Source organism: Eleutherodactylus coqui, chromosome 6 (assembly GCF_035609145.1).
Source record: "Eleutherodactylus coqui strain aEleCoq1 chromosome 6, aEleCoq1.hap1, whole genome shotgun sequence".
In the NCBI taxonomy this organism is placed as follows: Eukaryota; Metazoa; Chordata; class Amphibia; order Anura; family Eleutherodactylidae; genus Eleutherodactylus; species Eleutherodactylus coqui.
Genome location: NC_089842.1, coordinates 6,542,454 through 6,562,632, shown reverse-complemented (window position 1 = coordinate 6,562,632; position 20,179 = coordinate 6,542,454). Strand labels below are relative to the sequence as shown.

General features: G+C 50.2%; 1 protein-coding gene across 1 annotated transcript in view; it reads left to right on the top strand.

Annotated features, from left to right (window-relative positions):
- Window positions 1–233: 233 nt before the first annotated feature.
- Window positions 234–20,179, top strand: part of CBL (Cbl proto-oncogene) — a 60,206-nt gene continuing 40,260 nt past the window's right edge. The window contains exon 1 of the mRNA XM_066606100.1: window positions 234–490. Within this exon, the coding sequence (XP_066462197.1) occupies window positions 350–490 (141 nt within the window). The 5' untranslated portion in view covers window positions 234–349. The remainder of the gene's footprint in view (window positions 491–20,179) is intronic.

Sequence of the window (20,179 nt, the reverse complement as noted above, 5' to 3'; positions counted from 1 at the left end):
GTCCGAGTCATGACCAGCGCAGGCGGAACCGCTCGCTGACCCCTAGTAGCTGCAGCTGCCCACATCCACTATGGCTGCGGGCAGGCTCCCAGAAACTAACTGCGCATGCGGCAGCTGTGAAGAAACCGTCCAATCACATCTTTCCATTTCTTCAGCAGTGCCGTGGGCGGAGCTTTCTATGCAAACGAGGGCTGTGTGCGCGGCCCTCACATGAGAGGCGGAAGTGACGGCGCTGTGTGCTCGGCCCTGGGAGACCCTTCTCCCCTCCCTGCCCGGCGTACACTGGGAGGGCCAGTCCGGGGGCCGCGGTGCTCGCCGGTAGCAATAACCTCCCTTCTTCTCCTTTACCATGGCGACTAATATGCGGAAAGGTGGAGGGCTCATCGGCCTGGTGAAAGACGCGTTCCAGCCGCATCACCACCACCCAGCTGCTCAGCCCGGGGCAGTGGACCGGAAGACGGTGGAGAAGTGCTGGAAGCTGATGGATAAGGTGGGCTTTCTCCCTTGTGGCGTGTCGGCAGAGCCATGTATACTCGGCTCACGGGGCCATAATGGTTCCGCTCACTGTGAACCCCCGGGCACTTAGATGGAACTGCCTGTTGCCCGTAGCAACCAATCAGAGCGCGGCTTTCACTCTGCCAGAGCCGGATATGGAATGAAAGCTGCGCTCTGATTGGTGGCTGCGAGCTGAAGGGGCAGGATCCTGAGAACTAAAAAACTGTTGCCAGTAGCAACCAATCATTCCGTATCCCGCTGTGGTAAAGTGAGAGCAGTGCTGTGGTTGGTTGCTACGGGCAGCAGGCCGTTTACTAAGTGCACCCCCTCTCTTAATCACGGCAGCCGGCTCCGCCGTTACTCCTTTACACGATATGTCTGCTGACTGGTCTCCTCACTTCATGCCGGAGGAGCGGCGGGTCCGGCGGAGCAGAGAAGCTGAAAGAAAACGAGGAAAACCATTTGTTGGGGTTGCAAAAAAAAGTATGTTTCCGTTTTAAATAGATATTTTTGTCAGTTTCTCCTCTTCAAAAGCGGAGCAGAGAGACGGAAACGCTGGACCGACCGCAGCGCAGGCGTGAGAGCGGTGGAGGGTCTGACCGATCCATAAAATAACGGACACTTGGAACTGTTGGTTTGCGTTTCTCATCCGTTTGGGCCAAATCTGCCGTTTTATTTTGCGTATCCGTTAAATGGAGAAAATAACGCAAACTAAATCCCGTCCGGTTGCGTCCGTTTCCGCCGGAGTCGACCGGATTTCGCAGTTCCGTTACTTTAAATGGAAACAATGCTGCAGACTGCGCTATTTCTTCCATCATAAAAGCGGAAGTGCGTCGGAACGGACGCAAGCCGGAGCGAACGGAAGAGACGTGTTAGACCGAAGGGACGGCTGACTGATCCGATGTTCTGCTTCAGAAGCGGACAGCGTACCGTAGATGTGCTGATGAGACCGGCGATACGCGTTGGCTGTCGGACAGACGCCCGTGTGCTGCCATGACGCCCGTGTGCTGCCATGAAGAGCCCGAGGAGCGAGGGTCCTGCTCCGGGGGCCGATCGTCAGATTATGCATGACTGACTATCGCGCCGTATAACTGCCGGCAGCGGATGATCCGGTCGCTGACCGCGTGTCTCCGCTTTCTGCAGGCGCGTACGCTGACTGCCGTCGGCCGTGGATGCAGGGATCACTCCTCTATGAGCGACGGCCCGTTTACTGTGAACAGAGCGATCTGCCCGCTGCACCGCCGTGCATTGATGATCGCAGCTGTGTCGGAGGGTGCCTGGCGGTCACATTTGCGTCTGTCTTCTCGTGTAAAAGGGCCCTAAAGGTCCTTATACACAGCAGGTAATTCACCGACCGATGATGAGTGTGGGGGCGGCGCTCGTGCGCTCCGTGTACACGGGTAGGTTACCTGCTCTACGGGAGCGACCGACTGCTAACGCGTCACTGATGGCCCGCATATCTGCCCCCTCTGCATCCTGTATCGGGAGACCTCGCTGGTCTGTCCCTCCGAAATCAGACAACAAAGGGCTCTTCGTATACAGTTTCAGAGCGCGCGGATTTTCTGTGCGCATTGCCAGTCCGTAACACGAACCAAGATGAGAGGTCCTGGCCTGAGCCCCCGCGGCGGTCCTGGCCTGAGCCCCCGCGGCGGTCCTGGCCATTGTGAAGCCAATGAGAGGCTGCGGCGTCACGATCTTGAACTGCAGGAATCATGGCGCTCCGGATGTGAGCGGTGACTTTTCCCGGCTCCCCCACCCACCAGCTGATTGGGGCTGTACATCTCCCTGGGCGCATTGAGCGAGGGCGATCACATGACCGTTTCTGTAGTAGCATCTGTAGGCGTCATGCGGACTGTTGTAGTATTGGCACAGCCCTTCTGTACCAATACTACCCGTGAGCCGCTTCTGGGTCTACAGCTGTGATGCCAACTAGCTTATTGTTGGTGTAGATGCAAGCAGGGCTGTGTGGCACTGTGGTGCTGGCCCTGGGGTGTATTAGCCCCCTATGTGCCCTGTGAGGGTGCTGTCCCTGGGGTATATTAGCCCCCTATGTGCCCCGTGAGGGTGCTGTCCTCCTGCGCCCCTCCCCCCTCTGTAACTGCAGTGTTATCATGAGGTGTAAAGTGTCGCTTCCCTTTTTGGTGACAGGGGCTCCTTGTAACTTCCTAATCAGCATTTGTGACTTCCTCCTTTTTATCGCTCTTATCGTGTCCGCGCGGTTTGCATCACGGTAAATGATCTAAAAACGGGCATAACGAGGTCTGTAATTGTGCGCCAGATATCCTGCCATTGGCGTGACTACAATCTGTTCCTGGTGGCACAGCGATGTACACAGATAATAAACCAGCGTGATTGTCCCTGCCAACGCGTAGATCGTATCGCGGCTGATCGCCTGCACCCCCTGCTGGTCGCGGTGCAACAGGGTACCAGAGCCTCCATGCCCACCCGTATCACATCTTGTAGCCAAGCAAGAGGCAGTACAACAGGGTACTAGAGCCTCCATGCCCGTCCGTATCACATCTTGTATCCAAGCTAGAGGCGGTACAACAGGGTACTAGAGCCTCCATACCCACCTGTATCACATCTTGTATCCAAGCTAGAGGCGGTACAACAGGGTACTAGAGCCTCCATGCCCCCCGTATCACATCTTGTAGCCAAGCAAGAGGCAGTACAACAGGGTACTAGAGCCTCCATGCCCGTCCGTATCACATCTTGTATCCAAGCTAGAGGCGGTACAGCAGGATACTAGAGCCTCCATGCCGCCCGTATCACATCTTGTATCCAAGCTAGAGGCGGTACAGCAGGGTACTAGAGCCTCCATGCCCCCCGTATCACATCTTGTATCCAAGCTAGAGGCGGTACAACAGGGTACTAGAGCCTCCATGCCCACCCGTATCACATTTTGTATCCAAGCTAGAGGCGGTACAGCAGGATACTAGAGCCTCCATGCCCCCCGTATCACATCTCGTATCCAAGCTAGAGGCGGTACAGCAGGGTACTAGAGCCTCCATGCCCCCCGTATCACATCTTGTATCCAAGCTAGAGGTGGTACAGCAGGGTACTAGAGTCTCCATGCCCCCCGTATCACATCTTGTATCCAAGCTAGAGGCAGTACAGCAGGGTACTAGAGCCTCCATGCCTGCCCATAATCACATCTTGTATCCAAGCTAGAGGCGGTACAACAGGATACTAGAGCCTCCATGCCCCCCGTATCACATCTTGTATCCAAGCTAGAGGCAGTACAGCAGGGTACTAGAGCCCCCATGCTTGCCGGTATCACATCTTGTATCCAAGCTAGAGGCAGTACAACAGGGTGCTAGAGCCTTCATGCCCGTCCGTATCACATCTTGTATCCAAGCTAGAGGCGGTACATCAGGGTGCTAGAGCCTCCCTGCGAGGGGTCAGTTCTCCACATATGATCCTTTTGCCCCTCGGCTCCTCAGACATCTTACAGAACAGGATGTATTAGACCATTATTCGGCTTGGTGGTAATCCGTCCGAAAGCAATCGGCTAAACTTGAAACCAATGAAACTCAAGGCAATTATTTCCATAGGAATCAATGTGAATCCAATTAATCTGTTCTAGACATTCCAAAAAAAAAACCCCAAACCAAATTTTTGCTCCGTGTTTAGTGCTAAACGTTGTACAACGCTCCCTTTCATTTCAGTGGGGCTGCTCACACAAGCATCAAACATAGAACATGCACCGCTGTCAGTCTTCGGCTGTTTTCGCCCGACATCGCCCATTGAAATGAATGGGCAGTGGTTTCAGCGCTACCGAAAAATGTGGCACAACTTGGTACCTCGTTTTTGGCAGCGCTAAATTGAATTTCCCCGCCTCATGCAAGAGATTGCTCTGATTGGCTGAGCGGGCTGTCACTCACAGCCAGCACTGGCTACTCCAATCACAGCCATTAATCCACGAATGGCTGTGATTGGAGCATCTGTGGGCCGTGTCACAAGCGAGGTCACATGGGCTGGCGGCCTCCGGCGAAACTAGAGGCGAAATTCGGCCTTGAAAAATCAGTGAAAGTAGAAGATAAAGAAGGTGTGTGTGTGTGTGTGTGTGTGTGTGTGTGTGTGTGTGTGTGTGTGTGTGTGTGTGTGTGATCTATCACCTCTCAGTGTAATCCTGCCTGAGATGTTTTCTCTACAGAACAGGAAGTGTCAGACTATTATTAGGTTTAGTGGTCAGAGTGAGAACTGCAGGATTTCAGGTTTCTTTTTTTTTTACTTTTTAAATATAGATTGTGACATCGAAAACTAAAGTCACTCAAAATTCTTAAATATGTAACTAAATACTTGAGTTTTCCAGTAGGTTATTTTCTGCTGACGCTCGCAGCCCCCAGCAGAGAATGACCTGGTCTGTACGGGAAAGGCTGACCGGTCATATGAGGGGAAGAGCATACAAGGTCTGTGTGAAGGGGAGGCAGTGAGCTGCGAGGGGGCTGTAAGTCACATTGACCCCCGACACGTTAAATTGGGAACTCCCGCAGTAAAATGTCAGATTTTTTTATTGTAGATTTTTAGTTTGTTTCCTGTAAATATATTTGGCGCAGAGTCACTAAAGTGCATTTTTAACCCCTTACATACATAATTGATTTTAGTCCTAAGAGCCAGTAAATCACTTCCCCTTTTGTGTTCCAGCGGTCATAACTCTAGTTTTCCGTCCGTGTAGCTTTCTGACCCCTCGTGTTTTGTGGGCCGAGTTCTCGTTTCTATACATTTGGGTTCTTGTGTATTGAATAACGTTTATTAATTGTTCTTTAGCCGGAGGGAAATTGGGGGGGGGGGGGGTTCACCTTCGTTCTTTGCGATTTTTCTTCTTACAGTGTTCCAATAATGGTATAACGTGAGGTTATTCCGCAGGTCACTACGGTTATGGCAAGAGCAGATATAGAGGGGTTGATGTTTTACCAATGTGTCATATATATATATATTCTGTGTGGCGTCGCATCGGGACCGTTTTATTTCGCAGTCCTTATTGCTGTATCAAGCCTGTTTTTGTAGTTTTTATTGGTCCCAGTTTGAGGTTTGCACAATTGTTCTGTTTTCATTGTTTTTTAAAAAAAATGTATTCCTGTTTTGGGAAAGCAAGATGATCCGAAAAGGTCTTTTTGTCTTATTTTTTTATGGCATTTACTGTGCTAGATGAATGTGATATTTCCCAGTGTGGGTTCTCATCGATGTGGCGATAACAATTGTGCGTGGCTTCCCCCCCCCCCCCCCCAATATTTAAGGTCCGATGCCCACGGATGGAATTTCCGCCGCTGTCATTAGTTTATGCAATCCTATGCTGACAGCCGCGATTTGACCGCGTGAACACTTGCGTGGTATTAAAATCGCGGCATGGCCTATTCGTATGCGGGCCTCACAGAGGCTCAGACAGAAACGTCACCGATGATGCGCCAGCTCTGCGCATGTGCGGCTTTGCGCCAGCCGGCACATCTCAGAGCGGAGAGAGAGAAGACGCCGGGCACGTAAGCGCGAGGTCAATGCCAGGGCACAGGTCACATCCCGCTGGTGAATCTCGCAGTCGGAATCCGACCCGGCCGTGGGCATGAGGCCTAAGGGGAAAAGCTTAGATGCCACAGTCAGCAATGCCTGTCACCCCTCCTCTTTTATAGGGAGATGTAGAAGAGAATCACAGGTCTTCTCTGCTGTGTGCTCAACCCCTCCCATCCCCCGATCCTCTACACTGATAACAGACAGCTGGTCCGATCCTGCAAGCCCTACTAACATGCGTTGAATCCCTTTCCAATCCAATTTTGGATTCAGGGTTTCCTAAAAGGCTTTCTGTTTTTGCTGTTATACAACAGTGCCATCTGCTGCATAAAGCCAGTGTGTGTGCACCATAGGGGCTCCAACAGTGGAGTGGCTGGCAATAGACGGTAAGAATACCCTGTCGGTTGTCTTCTGAGATTGGAGCTGTACAAGCTTCAATCAGAATGTAGGAAGAAGTCAGACAGTAGATTGGAAAGGGTTAAAATGACACCAGAAGCATGACGGCGGCCCTGATGGAGGCGGAGCCGCAGCCGTTTGAAGTAGGACAAGCGCTGTTCGTCTAAAACTGTAATGTCCTCCTGCAGAACAATCAGAGCTCTGGGGTAAGAGAAAACCCGTAACTGAAGTGTGCTGCTCTCCAGGGACTAATAGATGCTTTAGTGCCCCCCCCCCCCCAATGTGACTCCATTTTCAGGTCAAAGGTTCTGTCCTGGGATCGGAGGAGGTTTATTACCTGCAGTTGTCCCTCCGATCCGCTGGTTTCGGGCCCGTTTTCAGCCTTCCAGTATGGCTTTAGTAATTTTCCAACTACCAGTGCACTGGTCACCAATTCGCCAGTGCTGATCACGAGTCAGCAGGTATACGACATTAGTAGTCTAACGCTAGCAATGCACTGTGGGAATTAGTCAGAAGACTGCATCGGGAGTCGGTGAATCGATCAGCCGTTTAAGGTGTCCGCAGCCTATGAGACTTCGTCGGCATGGCAGACCTGTGTACCTGCAGACTGCTGCCCCCCGTACAGCGCCATAGTCCGTAGGGTGTTGAGGGTGGCTCGGGGACTTTTGCTAGATGCATTACAGCTGCTTGTCATGGAAGCCTCTACCTTTAAAGGGGGTGGAATCCGCATAAGCAGAAATTGACATGCTGATGACTTAAAAATCTGGATCGCTGGTCAATTTCCATGCAGAAAACACTGCAGCGTTTTGGGTGAGATTGGGTGAACCCTCCTTCACACGGGCGGTAAGTGCTGTACGGTCCCAGCGCCGCCCCCCCCCCCCCCCTTCTCTTTCCTCTGTGGCCCTCACAGCCTTTCCCCTGGTAACTAGCTCTAACATTTCAGGTCTGTGATTGACGTGATCATCATGGCAGATGCTTGGTACCCAAGTCCCGGACCCCATTTGTCATGAGGCTTGGAGGTCCTGGTGCGCGAAGAGGAGACTGACAAGCTGTCGGTGCCCACCCTGGTGTGCCACGTGTGACAGTAGCAGCTGCAGCACAAGATCAGGAATCCGCAGCTGTTTGGTGTCGCGCATCGTCTGCGCTCGCAGCGGGGAGACCTGCAGGAAACCAACACTTGGCTTATTTATAGAGCGCTCACTGAAAGTGAAGAGGGAAGCTAATGTGTTGTGGTGGTCTCCGGCGTCGTGGTGGTCTCCGGCGTCGTGGTGGTCTCCTCCGGTGTCCTGGTGGTTCTAGGATAAACGGGGCATTTATGGGACTGAACTTGTGGGGAACGGAGAGTCCGAGGAGCAGCGCTTTGTACTCGTCAGCTCCCCCTCGCTGCTCTGTGTCACCATGAAGTTGGAGCCTGCAGTCTCTCTCGGACGGCTCCTACTCATTTCTGTGGGAGCGCGGAGAGCTGCCTGAAAACTCGCTGTGCGTACTCCAACTCCGCGGGACGCAACACCCTTCCATTCCCTCAAGCTTTGAACCCCATAACCTAGTTTGAGGCTTAAAGGTGATGACTGGCTCCCTTTAAGATAATACAGGGCTTCAGACTGAATCGGGCGGGCGGGCGGTGCTGAGCTATCGGGGCAGTAGCTGGCATCTCGCAGGTTCTCTTCACACAGCCCTGTGGTGACAAGATTTTTAAAAATTCTCATTTGTAAAATTTGTCATGTTGGCGAGCGTCATGGTCGCCATCTGTGCCCCCTTGTGGGCACGTACCCTGTTGTCCTATGGATGTGAGGGAGGGGCATCGTTCACACGTCTTAGGGAGCCATTTACATCGTTTTATCGTTGCATCGCGGGAGTCTGAACCATAATTTGTTGGTCGTTTGGCATAAAAATCAGGCTGCGACCGGCCGGAGCGATCAAGCCGTTCATCTATGAACGACTGCCTGCGGACTGCTGATCCCCGGTCGCTCCACCTCCATCCACTGAGCGGTGATCGCTGGGACGACTGGAGGACCAGTGTAAAAGGGCCCTAAGACCATGTGCCTGGAGGGCCCCGATGCTGTAGCGAAGCGACATGAGTGGTGGTCATTAGCAGACACGTCGCTGCTCTCCCCACTGAGCCATTCCCCGTCGCTCAGATGAACGTCGGGAACAGTCTGCTATATAGCGGAGTCCTGTGGCCTAATGTACATAGGGGGGGCGGTCTCCGTGAGGGGGGGGGGGGGCCCATATATGTTATATGCTCCTTCAGACCCTCTGAAATCAGCGGGTTTGGACGGTATTAATCTAATGTGTTTTGGCAGCTTTGGAGATGGGGGTTACAGAAGGGAGGATCCGAGCTTGATGCTTGTTAGAGTATTGGCATACTCAATGGTGTTTGTTACTTGAACGAGCATCAAATCGTGTTCGACCCCACCCCAGCTATTGGCTCCTCCCCGCTGTGACAGAGACCGACCCAGCGTCCCACATACAAAAATGCTCGAGTCTCCCATTGTAGTCAATGGGGTTCGTTACTCGAGTAGAGCTCTCGAATTTTACGAAAAGCTGGACTCGTATAACGCGGACCCGCTCATCTCTACTCATGAGCCATACACACAAGTAACAGGAGGGAACCCATTGACTTCTATAGGAGAGTGGTGGGGGAATGTTCTTGGAGCTGTGCAGGGAGGGGTAGGAGGTGAGATGTGACGATCACCTATTGTGAATGGTGTATCCTGTATTATATTTCTGTCTGATTATGAGATGACGGCTGAGAAGTTTTTCTCTACAGAACAGGAAATGTCAGACTATTATTAGGTTTAGTGGTTAATGTGAGAACTGCAGGATTTTTTTTTTTTCTTTTTAAATACAGATTGTGACATCGAAAATACAATTAAAAAAGAAGTGCTAAAGATACGGGGGGGGGGGGGTGCTGATAAGTCTTTGGCTTTGTGTTCTTTTTTTGTTTCTATGGTAACGAATGTTACATCACATGAAAGCCTTATGTGTCTAATATATGTGTTTGTAGCTTATGGCAACAGTGATCTCGGCACGCGGGAAAACAAAATGGCGGAGTCTAAGGCGATATTCACAGCCAATGAGAGCGGAGGAGTGATAAAGTCCGTGCAGGATACTCCTGGTGATATGTGGCAGACATCAGGGGATCAATGCCCTTCATATTCTACAGTTAAGAACTGGGTGGCCCCTTAAGCACCAATGATGAGGAACGTCCTGGACGACCGAGAGAGGTGGTTGTTCCGGAGATCGGCGATGCTGCCCACAACCTCATATTGGAGAATCGGCCGGCTGCAGGAATAGCCGACATCATGGGGGTTTATGGTGAACGGGTTTGTCTCATTATCCATGAAGAAGCTATCTGCAGAGTGGGTCCCCAAATGTCTGACAACAGATCAGAAAAGCATGCGAGTGACAACTTCCCGCTCCATTTGTCAGTGTTTACGGACTGATAAGAACTTCCTGGATGGACCGGTCACTATGGATGAGACCTGGATTTATTGGTATGACCCTAAAACCAAGGAGCAGTCATAGTGTGGAGGCCCAGTGGTCCTCAGCCACTAAGGTGATGGCGTCTGTGTACAGATATATGCAGCCACCACTAGGGGGAGCAGTTAGAGTGGAGGCCCAGTGGTTCTCAGCCACTAAGGTGATGGCGTCTGTGTACAGATATATACAGCCACCACTAGGGGGAGCGGTCAGAGAGTGGAGGCCCAGTGGTCCTCAGCCACTAAGGTGATGGCGCCTGTGTTCTGGGTTAAGGAGGTCGTGCTGCTAGTGGACGACCTTCAAAATGGTTCCACCATCAATGCAAGGGATTACATGGAACTTTTGGACCAATTGAAGGCAGCTCTGAAGGCCAAAAGGCGTGGCAAGCTGTCCAAAGGAATCTTGTTACTGCAAGACAATGCCTCCGCTCACACTGCACAAGCGACCACGGCAAAACTGGTGGAGCTAGGCTTCCAGCTGGTTGACCACCACCCTTATTCACCAGATCTAGCTCCCTCCAACTATCATCTGTTTCCAAACCTGTAGAAACACCTCAAGGCGACCAAATTTCACCCCATTTCTGATGCCATGGCTGCTAGGGATGACTGGTTTAAGGCACAACCGAAATCCTTCTTGTTGCAAGGCTTACAGAGGTTGGAATCCCGATGTAAGAAGTGTGTTGGCATCAGTGGAGAGGATGTGGGAGAAATGGAAAGTGTCATCTTCCTATCTCGTTTCTTTCTGGGTAAAGCCAAAGACTCATCAGCAGACCCTCGTAACGAACATAAATTGATTCATCCAATTGGTCATTATCTGATCTTTAAGGTAGAAGAACTGACTTCATTTCGCCATATGTGTTGTGTAAAGCAGCTGGTCATCTTAAAGGGGTTGTCGGAGGTCATTCCCTTTAACTTCTGCTTCCCAGGTCTAAAAGTAATAAAGCCTCCTGTGCTGCCCGCTCCCGGCGGCTTCATCCTTAGCGCTGGTTCTGTTTACAGGCTGCTGTAGCCAATCAGATTTCAGCTATGGAGCATAACTGCTGAGCTCTGTGATTGGCTGCAGCAGCCTGTCCCGCCCCGTATACAGGTTATGTGCAGCCTGTAGATACGGTGTCCTAGAGGCGACCAGCGGATTCCTTCCTTGTGTAATATGGAGTTTATTGTTCATACGACTTGCAGCACGCGCTGTTTGGGGTCTGTATTATGGAACACAATAGGACCGCGAATGATACCTGCAGATCTGTGCATGAAGCCAATGGGACCGTCTTGCATTAATGCGCACAATTAAAAAAAAAAGCGCAATCTGGGCTGAAATTCGCAGGGAGTAGTCAGTCTGTCCGTGAACACGCTGCATCCGCCGGTGTGAATGAGCCCTAAGGGTCCTCTTACACGGAGCGAGAAATCGTTTGAATGAACCAACTATGTCTGCATGCAGATCGCGTGCATCTTATTCGCTCATTCTCTCCATCGTTGGCCGGTCAGGTGACCATATCAGAGAACGGGAACGACTGAACGATCGCTTGTAACACGTAACGCCTTGCGAAAGACTGAACGAAGATTTCTGTAAGTGAATGAATTCTCGTTTGTTCAGTCGTTGGCCGCTTTACTCATCAATTACCTTCAAATTCACACAATTTTTTTTTTGCCCAATGACTCGTTCCGTGTGACAGGGCCCCAAAGCATCATAAGGAAGTTATCCTGAGAAGTCTTGGTCAGATGGGTGGAGCTACAGATACGGCTTCACTTCCTCACCTTCTAGATGTGTTTACTGTCAGCAGAGGAAGTCCTTCTGGCTTACAGCTTTAGGCTACAGCTGGGCACGGCTAGTACTGCCCGCGGGCGGATGGGATCGTACCCGGTACAGGCAATCCTCTGTCAGCGCCTAAGTGTGGTGCAACGAGCAGATTACTCTTCCATGTGCTGAGCTGATGGATCCAGAGATCCCTTTATCCAATTACAGTGGGCTACCATTCCTGAGAGATCCCCCGCACCATATGTAGATCACCCCCAGACCACCGGACGCTCCACCTCTGTCTGCGGTCCGGGCTCACTCCCTTATCCATCACCTGAAAAACTGCCCCTTTCCGTCCGTGGTGATGCCATACGTAATCTAACGATCAGGCACATGTGTGGCCAAGAAGCAGCCACCGCGCAAATACCTGATTGTTTAGAGCGGCACCTTGCAGGGGAACACATGATGTCTCCAGTGGGCCGAGCTGGGGAAGTCACCAAGGATGGGAAGGGGCGAGCCTGGGCCGCACACAGAGGTGGAGCGTCCGTCGGATCGTCTGGGAATTAATTTGCATATGTCACATGACAGGGATATCCCACAAATGGTAGCGTCCTGGAAACTGATAAAGCTATATCTGCATCCATCATAACCGCACATGGAAGTGTCTTTTACTCGCAGCGCTACAATTGGGTGACAGGCTTTCCTTAATTGACCGTCGATGAAAGTTTCTAAATCTGCAACATGCTATTGAGGGGGCAAATTCTGGGGCAATCCGCTGCATTTGATGCGGTTTCTGTTGCAGCAGATCTGAAGTGGCCGTTCCCTAAGAGCATTATTGGGGGTGCAGTTTTAGTTTCCACTGCGTTAGTGGCATTTAAAGCTGCACTCCGGTCCTGGAGAAACAAAGATGGCCGCACCGCTTCCCTGACTACCTGATGTCTAAGACCCTACACCTGCTTTGATTGGCCAGTGCTGCCCATGTGAGCGGTGCTGGCCAGTAGGAGCAGCAAGTAGTGTCTTAGACTACCAATACATGCTAGACACAGTGGGCGTCAGGTAGTCGGAGAAGCAGTGCGGCCATCTTTGTTTCTCCCGGCCGGAGGATCGCTTTAATATCTACACAATTATTTTCTTTATCCTCTTTCCACCAGATAGCAGATAAATATCGGATTGAAGTTGTTGGTCCAGGAGGTCAGACTCACAATGTCAACATCTGTAAGTCCCGACCCCTTGGGGAGCGTGGTGTGCGTATCTGACCGCCGCTCCATCCATATCTATGGGACGGAGGGAGATTGCGGAAATGGATAATCTGCCTCTGTCCCATGGAAGTGAATGGAGCCGTGAACACGGATGAGCACCACTGCGCCGTTCTCGTGGAAGGGTCATTGCGCATAGATCGGCAGATTGCTGTAGGGTCGCAGCGGTCAGGCCATCAGCGGTCTGACGTTTATCCCCTATTGATGAGGCACAAGTGTTAGTGAGAAAACCGTTTTAGATCCAGACAGTCCTGAGTATTCTTGAATGAAGAGGGCTCCCATGTTGTATCCTGTGTGACATCCGCTTCACGTGCCGTGACCCCTCTACCAGCATCTGACCTGCCGTAGATCTGCCGCCTCCAGCTGTTCTTCTCCATCTAGTGTGGTCACGTGGGAACCTGCACAGCTGCCACTCCGATGCGGTTGTCAGATCCTCTGTACTAAAGGAAACCGCAAACAGCTTCCCCTGGAAACAGTGACTCAGCCCGAGCCGCGGAGACGGCCAGCGAGACTCCTGAAGAAGCTGATAAAGGAGGAGGAAGAGTCTTGTGGATGTATAACGGGCGCCTCCCGGAGAGGAGGACGTCGGACCCGTAGGACAGCTTCCAGGAATCTCTTCTAAGGCATTCTAGAACTTGCCGTTCTCTTCAGGTTTGTAATGAAGTGAAAACCATGTTGCTTTATGCAACACTAAGAAGAATAACTGGAAGCTCCATCCATCACCGAGGTCAGAGGTCAAAACACCTGACAAACCAAGAATGCTAAAACCCATTCTTGTACAGATGTCATACATTAACGTGAGATAAACATCCGCAACCGTAACGATGATTGATCTAACCTGAAGAATTATGTACCCCGACCGCCCCTTTATTTACCGACCCCCATCTAGCAACGTTGGGCTCCTTTGGTCTTTAGAACTGCAGCAATTCCTTGTTGCAAAGATTCCACTTGGTGATAAATTCGCTCTACAGGAATATCGGCCCCCGCGGACAGGAAGCTTCTTGTAGTTGCCGCAGATTAGATGGCGGTGCTGGCATGTTCTGACAGGAAGGGGTCAGCGATTCATGCTGCTTGCGCCAAATTCTGACCTCCCATCAGCAACAGTAATCTGGATCTATCTGACCAGGAGATGTTCCGCGGTTGGCGGTGAGCCCCTCGCCAGCACTGATGACCGGCCTCGTTGGAAGTCACTCCGATCGCTGGATTTTCTCATCTAATTTGGATTCGCACTAAAACTGATCCGTGGAAAACTTGTCATGTGATTGTATGCCGCACTCCGCGGTCACGGGGGGAATTACCATACAGGGAAGCGCCAATCGTGAGAGGCCGGGGGTCTAATAAAGGGCCATTCAGTGTATAGGTGTAGATAGATGGTGTGTATGTAGGGGTAAAGAAGAAATACAAGACCAGTTGTAATTGTGGTCCCAGTAGTAAGAGTAAGCCCCAAGGATAGATGTTCACCAAGTAGTAAAAGTGGGCTGCAGTGGTTCCAGTAATAAGATTGGTTTGCAGTAGTTAGTAATAGTGGTGCCTAGTAGTAATAACGGTCCTCAGTGGTAATAGTACTTCCCAATGGGGCAGCAATCCACCAGGAAGTACTTCCCTCTGTACCTCCGGTCAGTCTGCCGCTGATGAACACCGACTCTGACTTCTCCCGGCGTCTGCGTTGCTGCACGTCCTACACAGCACAGATGTCAGGGCAGAGGGGTCAGAGCCTGTGATAACCAGTGACGGTCGGACCAGAGCTTTGGCAGGAGGTAAGGTACTCTCGCAGGTGCAAATGAGCAGTTAGTGCAAAAGCACTGTCTGATCAGTATGGAAGCAGTCAGAGGGGTCTAGCGCTGCCAGACCCTCCCGACATCGGACCAAAAGATGCACATGCTTTTTTTTTTCTTGCTAAAGCTTGCCTCTTTTGTCCTAAAAGTAGAGTATTTTGTGCTTGTCCCTGAAGGGCACTGGTATTCACTACAGAACCCTTTGAGGTCAAAAAGTATTTGAAATCCCAAAAATGCTACTGTGGATTCCAAACGTCTGTGCGGATGTACTTTAGCACGTCGGCGGTCCTGGAGACGGAGGTGGCTTTTTTTTTAGAATTTTGTATGCTCCTAACCTATAAAAAAAAAAACCAGCCGAAGCCCGCTGGTGTAGGCAGTCCGGAGAAACCTTGCACAATACTGAGGATGTCGACAAAACCTTTTCCTTTTTTTGCTAAAGGGAAGTTGAAAATTATTCTGAGAATCCGCGGACATGAACATTGTGGCGTCATCACACAGGAAGCTGAGGCAACGGGACTGAGTGGCTCTACAGAACGCAGGGAGAAATCTATGACTACTTCGTGTTTAAGCGGTGTTATGTTTTATCAGCCTTTTCTGTTTTAGTCCAGCCGATATATAATCATGCGGTCAAACAGGTGGATCACGCGGGTCAGTCAACATTTCATGAACTTCTTTAGGCCTTATGCACACAGCCGTGACGGGCTCCACAAGCGGAATACCGCAGCGGAGTCCATCACGGCCGCTTCTTCCACTTGTAGAGCTTGTTGGCCACTAGGCGCCTCTACGACGCAGAGAAGAGATTTTACCCGTTAACAGAGTCTGACAGGGGCGCAATATTGGGATGTGAGAAGCTGGATGGTCGTATTGATGAATTGTCACCCAACGTCTGTTCTGACCAGATTGTTAGGGGGTGTCGGGACCAGTGGATGGGGGTACACAAGGGGATGGGGCTCAGGACGCCCCCTACAAACCAACAGTAGATAGGAGCGTCTGACCAGACTGTTAGGAGGTGTTGGGACCAGTGGATGTGTGAGAACACACAAGGTGACTGGGCTCAGGACGCCCCCTGCAGACCACCAGTAGAGGCGCGCTTCTGATCAGACTGTTGGGACCAGTGGATGGTCCACAAGGTGACCGGGCTCAGGACCCCCAACAGACCACTAGTAGAGAAGAGCATCTGACCAGACTGTTAGGTGTTGGGACCAGTGGATGTGTGAGGGCACACAAGGTGACCGGGCTCAGGACGCCCCCTAGTAGCTGACTTGTATATGCAGGGGGACTAGTAACAGTAAAAAGTGCAAATTTACCTAAATGTTTTTGTGCTGAAAAATCCCTCTAAATTGCTGGCCATTTGGGGTCTTCCTTCTTCCCATTTTGCTGCCCACTGCATGTTAACATATAACTTTCATCTGTAGTAACAGACTGATTACAGGAAGTGTGTATGTGGGGTGTTGTCCCATGCTGCTCATAGATGTCTGTGGAGCGGGGAGGGAGACAGAAGCAGAGACACGTGCTGCAGCTAATAGTACTTTGGGCGCATTTTTGTGTCGTAATGTGGATGTGTGTCCCAGCATGACTGCGGGTCTCCTGACCCAAACTCCGAGCCTAAGATTTTAATGATCTGAGTTCAGATTAGGAGACACGCTTTCAAGCCACAACATACATCTGTACTATGGACATAAAGACCGCAGCTGAAACCAGGTGATGTCACCAACCATAGAGAAGAATACATCCGGATTCCTCTCTGTGCACAATTAAATTGAGACAACATCATAGCAGTCTACACCCACCATCTCAAAAATAGGAGAACAGGGTCTCTTATTCTCTGTGTACAGTGTATGGAGACGACCTAGCAGCAGTCTACACCCACCAGCTCAGAGATAGAGAAGAGATCCTGCTCTCCTATGTGTACAGTGTATGGAGACATCATAGCAGCAGACTACACCCACCAGCTCAGAGATAGAGAAGACATCCTGCTCTCCTATGTGTACAGTGTATGGAGACATCATAGCAGTAGTCTACACCCACCAGCTCAGAGATAGAGAAGAGATCCTGCTCTCCTATATGTACAGTGTATGGAGACATCATAGCAGCAGACTACACCCACCAGCTCAATGACAGAGAAGAGATCCTGCTCTTCTATGTGTACAGTGTATGGAGACATCATAGCAGCAGTCTACACCCACCAGCTCAAGGATAAAGAGATCCTGCTCTCCAATGTGTACAGTGTATAGAGACATCATAGCAGTAGTCTACACCCACCAGCTCAGAGATAAAGAGATCCTGATCCCCTATGTGTACAGTGTATGGAGACATCATAGCAGCAGTCTACACCCACCAGCTCAGAGATAGAGAAGAGATCCTGCTCTCCTATGTGTACAGTGTATGGAGATATCATAGCAGCAGTCTACATCCACCAGCTCAGAGATACAGAAGAGATCCTGCTCTCCTATATGTACAGTGTATGGAGATATCATAGCAGCAGACTACACCCACCAGCTCAGAGATACAGAAGAGATCCTGCTCTCCTATGTGTACAGTGTATGGAGACATCATTGCAGCAGTCTACACCCACCAGCTCAGAGATAGAGAAGAGATCCTGCTCTCCTATGTGTACAGTGTATGGAGACATCATAGCAGCAGTCTACACCCTCCAGCTCAGAGATAGAGAAGAGATCCTGCTCTCCTATATGTACAGTGTATGGAGACATCATAGCAGCAGACTACACCCACCAGCTCAATGACAGAGAAGAGATCCTGCTCTTCTATGTGTACAGTGTATGGAGACATCATAGCAGCAGTCTACACCCACCAGCTCAAGGATAGAGAAGAGATCCTGCTCTCCAATGTGTACAGTGTATAGAGACATCATAGCAGTAGTCTACACCCACCAGCTCAGAGATAGAGAAGAGATCCTGATCCCCTATGTGTACAGTGTATGGAGACATCATAGCAGCAGTCTACACCCACCAGCTCAGAGATAGAGAAGAGATCCTGCTCTCCTCTATGTACAGTGTATGGAGACATCATAGCAGCAGTCTACACCCACCAGCTCAGAGATACAGAAGAGATCCTGCTCTCCTATGTGTGCAGTGTATGGAGATATCATAGCAGCAGTCTACATCCACCAGCTCAGAGATACAGAAGAGATCCTGCTCTCCTATGTGTACAGTGTATGGAGATATCATAGCAGCAGTCTACACCCACCAGCTCAGAGATAGAGAAGAGATCCCGCTCTATGTGTACAGTGTATGGAGACATCATAGCAGCAGTCTACACCCACCAGCTCAGAGATACAGAAGAGATCCTGCTCTCCTATGTGTGCAGTGTATGGAGATATCATAGCAGCAGTCTACATCCACCAGCTCAGAGATACAGAAGAGATCCTGCTCTCCTATGTGTACAGTGTATGGAGATATCATAGCAGCAGTCTACATCCACCAGCTCAGAGATAGAGAAGAGATCCCGCTCTATGTGTACAGTGTATGGAGACATCATAGCAGCAGTCTACACCCACCAGCTCAGAGATGGAGAAGACATCCTGCTCTCCTATGTGTGCAGTGTATGGAGACATCATAGCAGCAGTCTACACCCACCAGCTCAGAGATAAAGAGATCCTGCTCTCCTATGTGTACAGTGTATGGAGACATCATAGTAGCAGTCTACACCCACCAGCTCAGAGAGAGAGAAGAGATCCTGCTCTCCTATGTGTACAGTATATATAGACATCATAGCAGCAGTCTACACCCACCAGCTCAGAGATAGAAAAGGGATCCCGCTCTCCTATGTGTACAGTGTATGGAGACATCATAGCAGCAGTCTACACCCACCAGCTCAGAGATAGAGAAGAGATCCTGCTCTCCCATGTGTACAGTGTATGGAGACATCATAGCAGCAGTCTACACCCACCAGCTCAGAGATAGAGAAGAGATCCTGCTCTCCCATGTGTACAGTGTATGGAGACATCATAGCAGCAGTCTACACCCACCAGCACAGAGAGAGGAGATCCTGCTGTCCTATGTGTACAGTGTATGGAGACATCATAGCAGCAGTCTATAGAATCTCTAGAGAAAACAGAAAATTACAGATGCAGCCTGCAACTAGTGATAAATGCCATATAGAAGTCATGTAACGGCCAGATAGTTATTGCTCATGTACACACGGCTGCTTATTTTGAAAAGTCAGGTAAGCTTTAAATATGACCCTACCCTTTAAAGGCCTGTCCACAGGCATCCATGACGCGGTCTTGTGTGCAGCGGATGTCTCATCTTATAGAAATGTACCCAGCAGATGCTCCCTGTGACCGTGCTCTCCAATTACCTCCCACTCCAGCTAAGTTACTGCTAACTGGCTTCCTATGAAGTTGGTCTTTGTGTCGGGCCTGATGAGCGGTGATCCCTGCACACAGCTGCGGATATGTTAGCACTAAATAACATGGGAATAGCCTGCTGGTCCGGGGTCCAGGTCTAAGTGAATGCGGCTCCTCCGAGGGCGAGGTCAGGGACTATCGTACTGGGATAGTAGGGGGTCCATAGAAAGGTGTACTGGCCATCGCTGAGGTAATCGAGATGCCGCCTATCGGGGCAGGTAACCCGGAATTTAAATGTAGCGATCAGTCCAAACAGTCGTTCCACACCCCGCCTTCCCGATGAGAATGCGGGCGCTGTCTGAGTGTCATGGCAGTCTGGGACACAGATTGTCTGCAAGAATATAGTGTACTGCAATACTGCGCTATTACAGTGTAATCAAACGTAAGCGATCAAATGATGGCAGGTTTAAATAGTTAGAAAAGGGGTTCCCTTTTTTTTTTTTTTCTTTGCATTAAAACATAAAAATAGAATTGGCGTCGTTTTCTCCATAAAGGTGATATTTTAATAAGTTGGGGATTATTAATCCTGCGTGGTAAACATCACCCAAGAAGAATGTATGCGATGCCAGAGCTGGGGCTCTTTAGAGTCTGTAACTAATATGGAACTGCAACCCTTTAAAAAGTCGTACAGACCCCAAAATGGTACTGATAGAAACCACAGGCCTTCCTGCAAAAAAAAAAGAGTCCTCATACACCTCCGCATCAACGGGAAAAAACATTATGGCGATCGGAAGACTGCGATAGAAAATGTATACTTTGTGTGTGTGTGGGGGGGGGGGGGGCGTGGGGGGGGGGTTGTAGTAAAAAAAAAAAAAAACTACATAAACTTGGTATCATTGTAATCGTACAGAGTAAAGATGCGACTTTTGCTGCAGTTTGTATATTGTAAAAGCAAACCCTCCAGAAAGCTTAATTTTGCTTTCATTTTACTCCACTTAAAAATGTTCAAAAATTCCCAGTGCATTTTCTGGTATGTCAGGGAGCGCCATAGAAAACTAGAAGTCTCCCCACTAATCGAGCCTTCAGACAGCAGCGGCTCCGGAACAATAAGAGTTGGGGTTTGTTTTTAAAGTGGGGAGGAAAAAACAAGAATGTCCGTCATCAAGAGGTTAAAATAGAAATCCTAAGAAATCCGAAAAACGGGGTTACTGATTGTTTGTTCTCTTTGT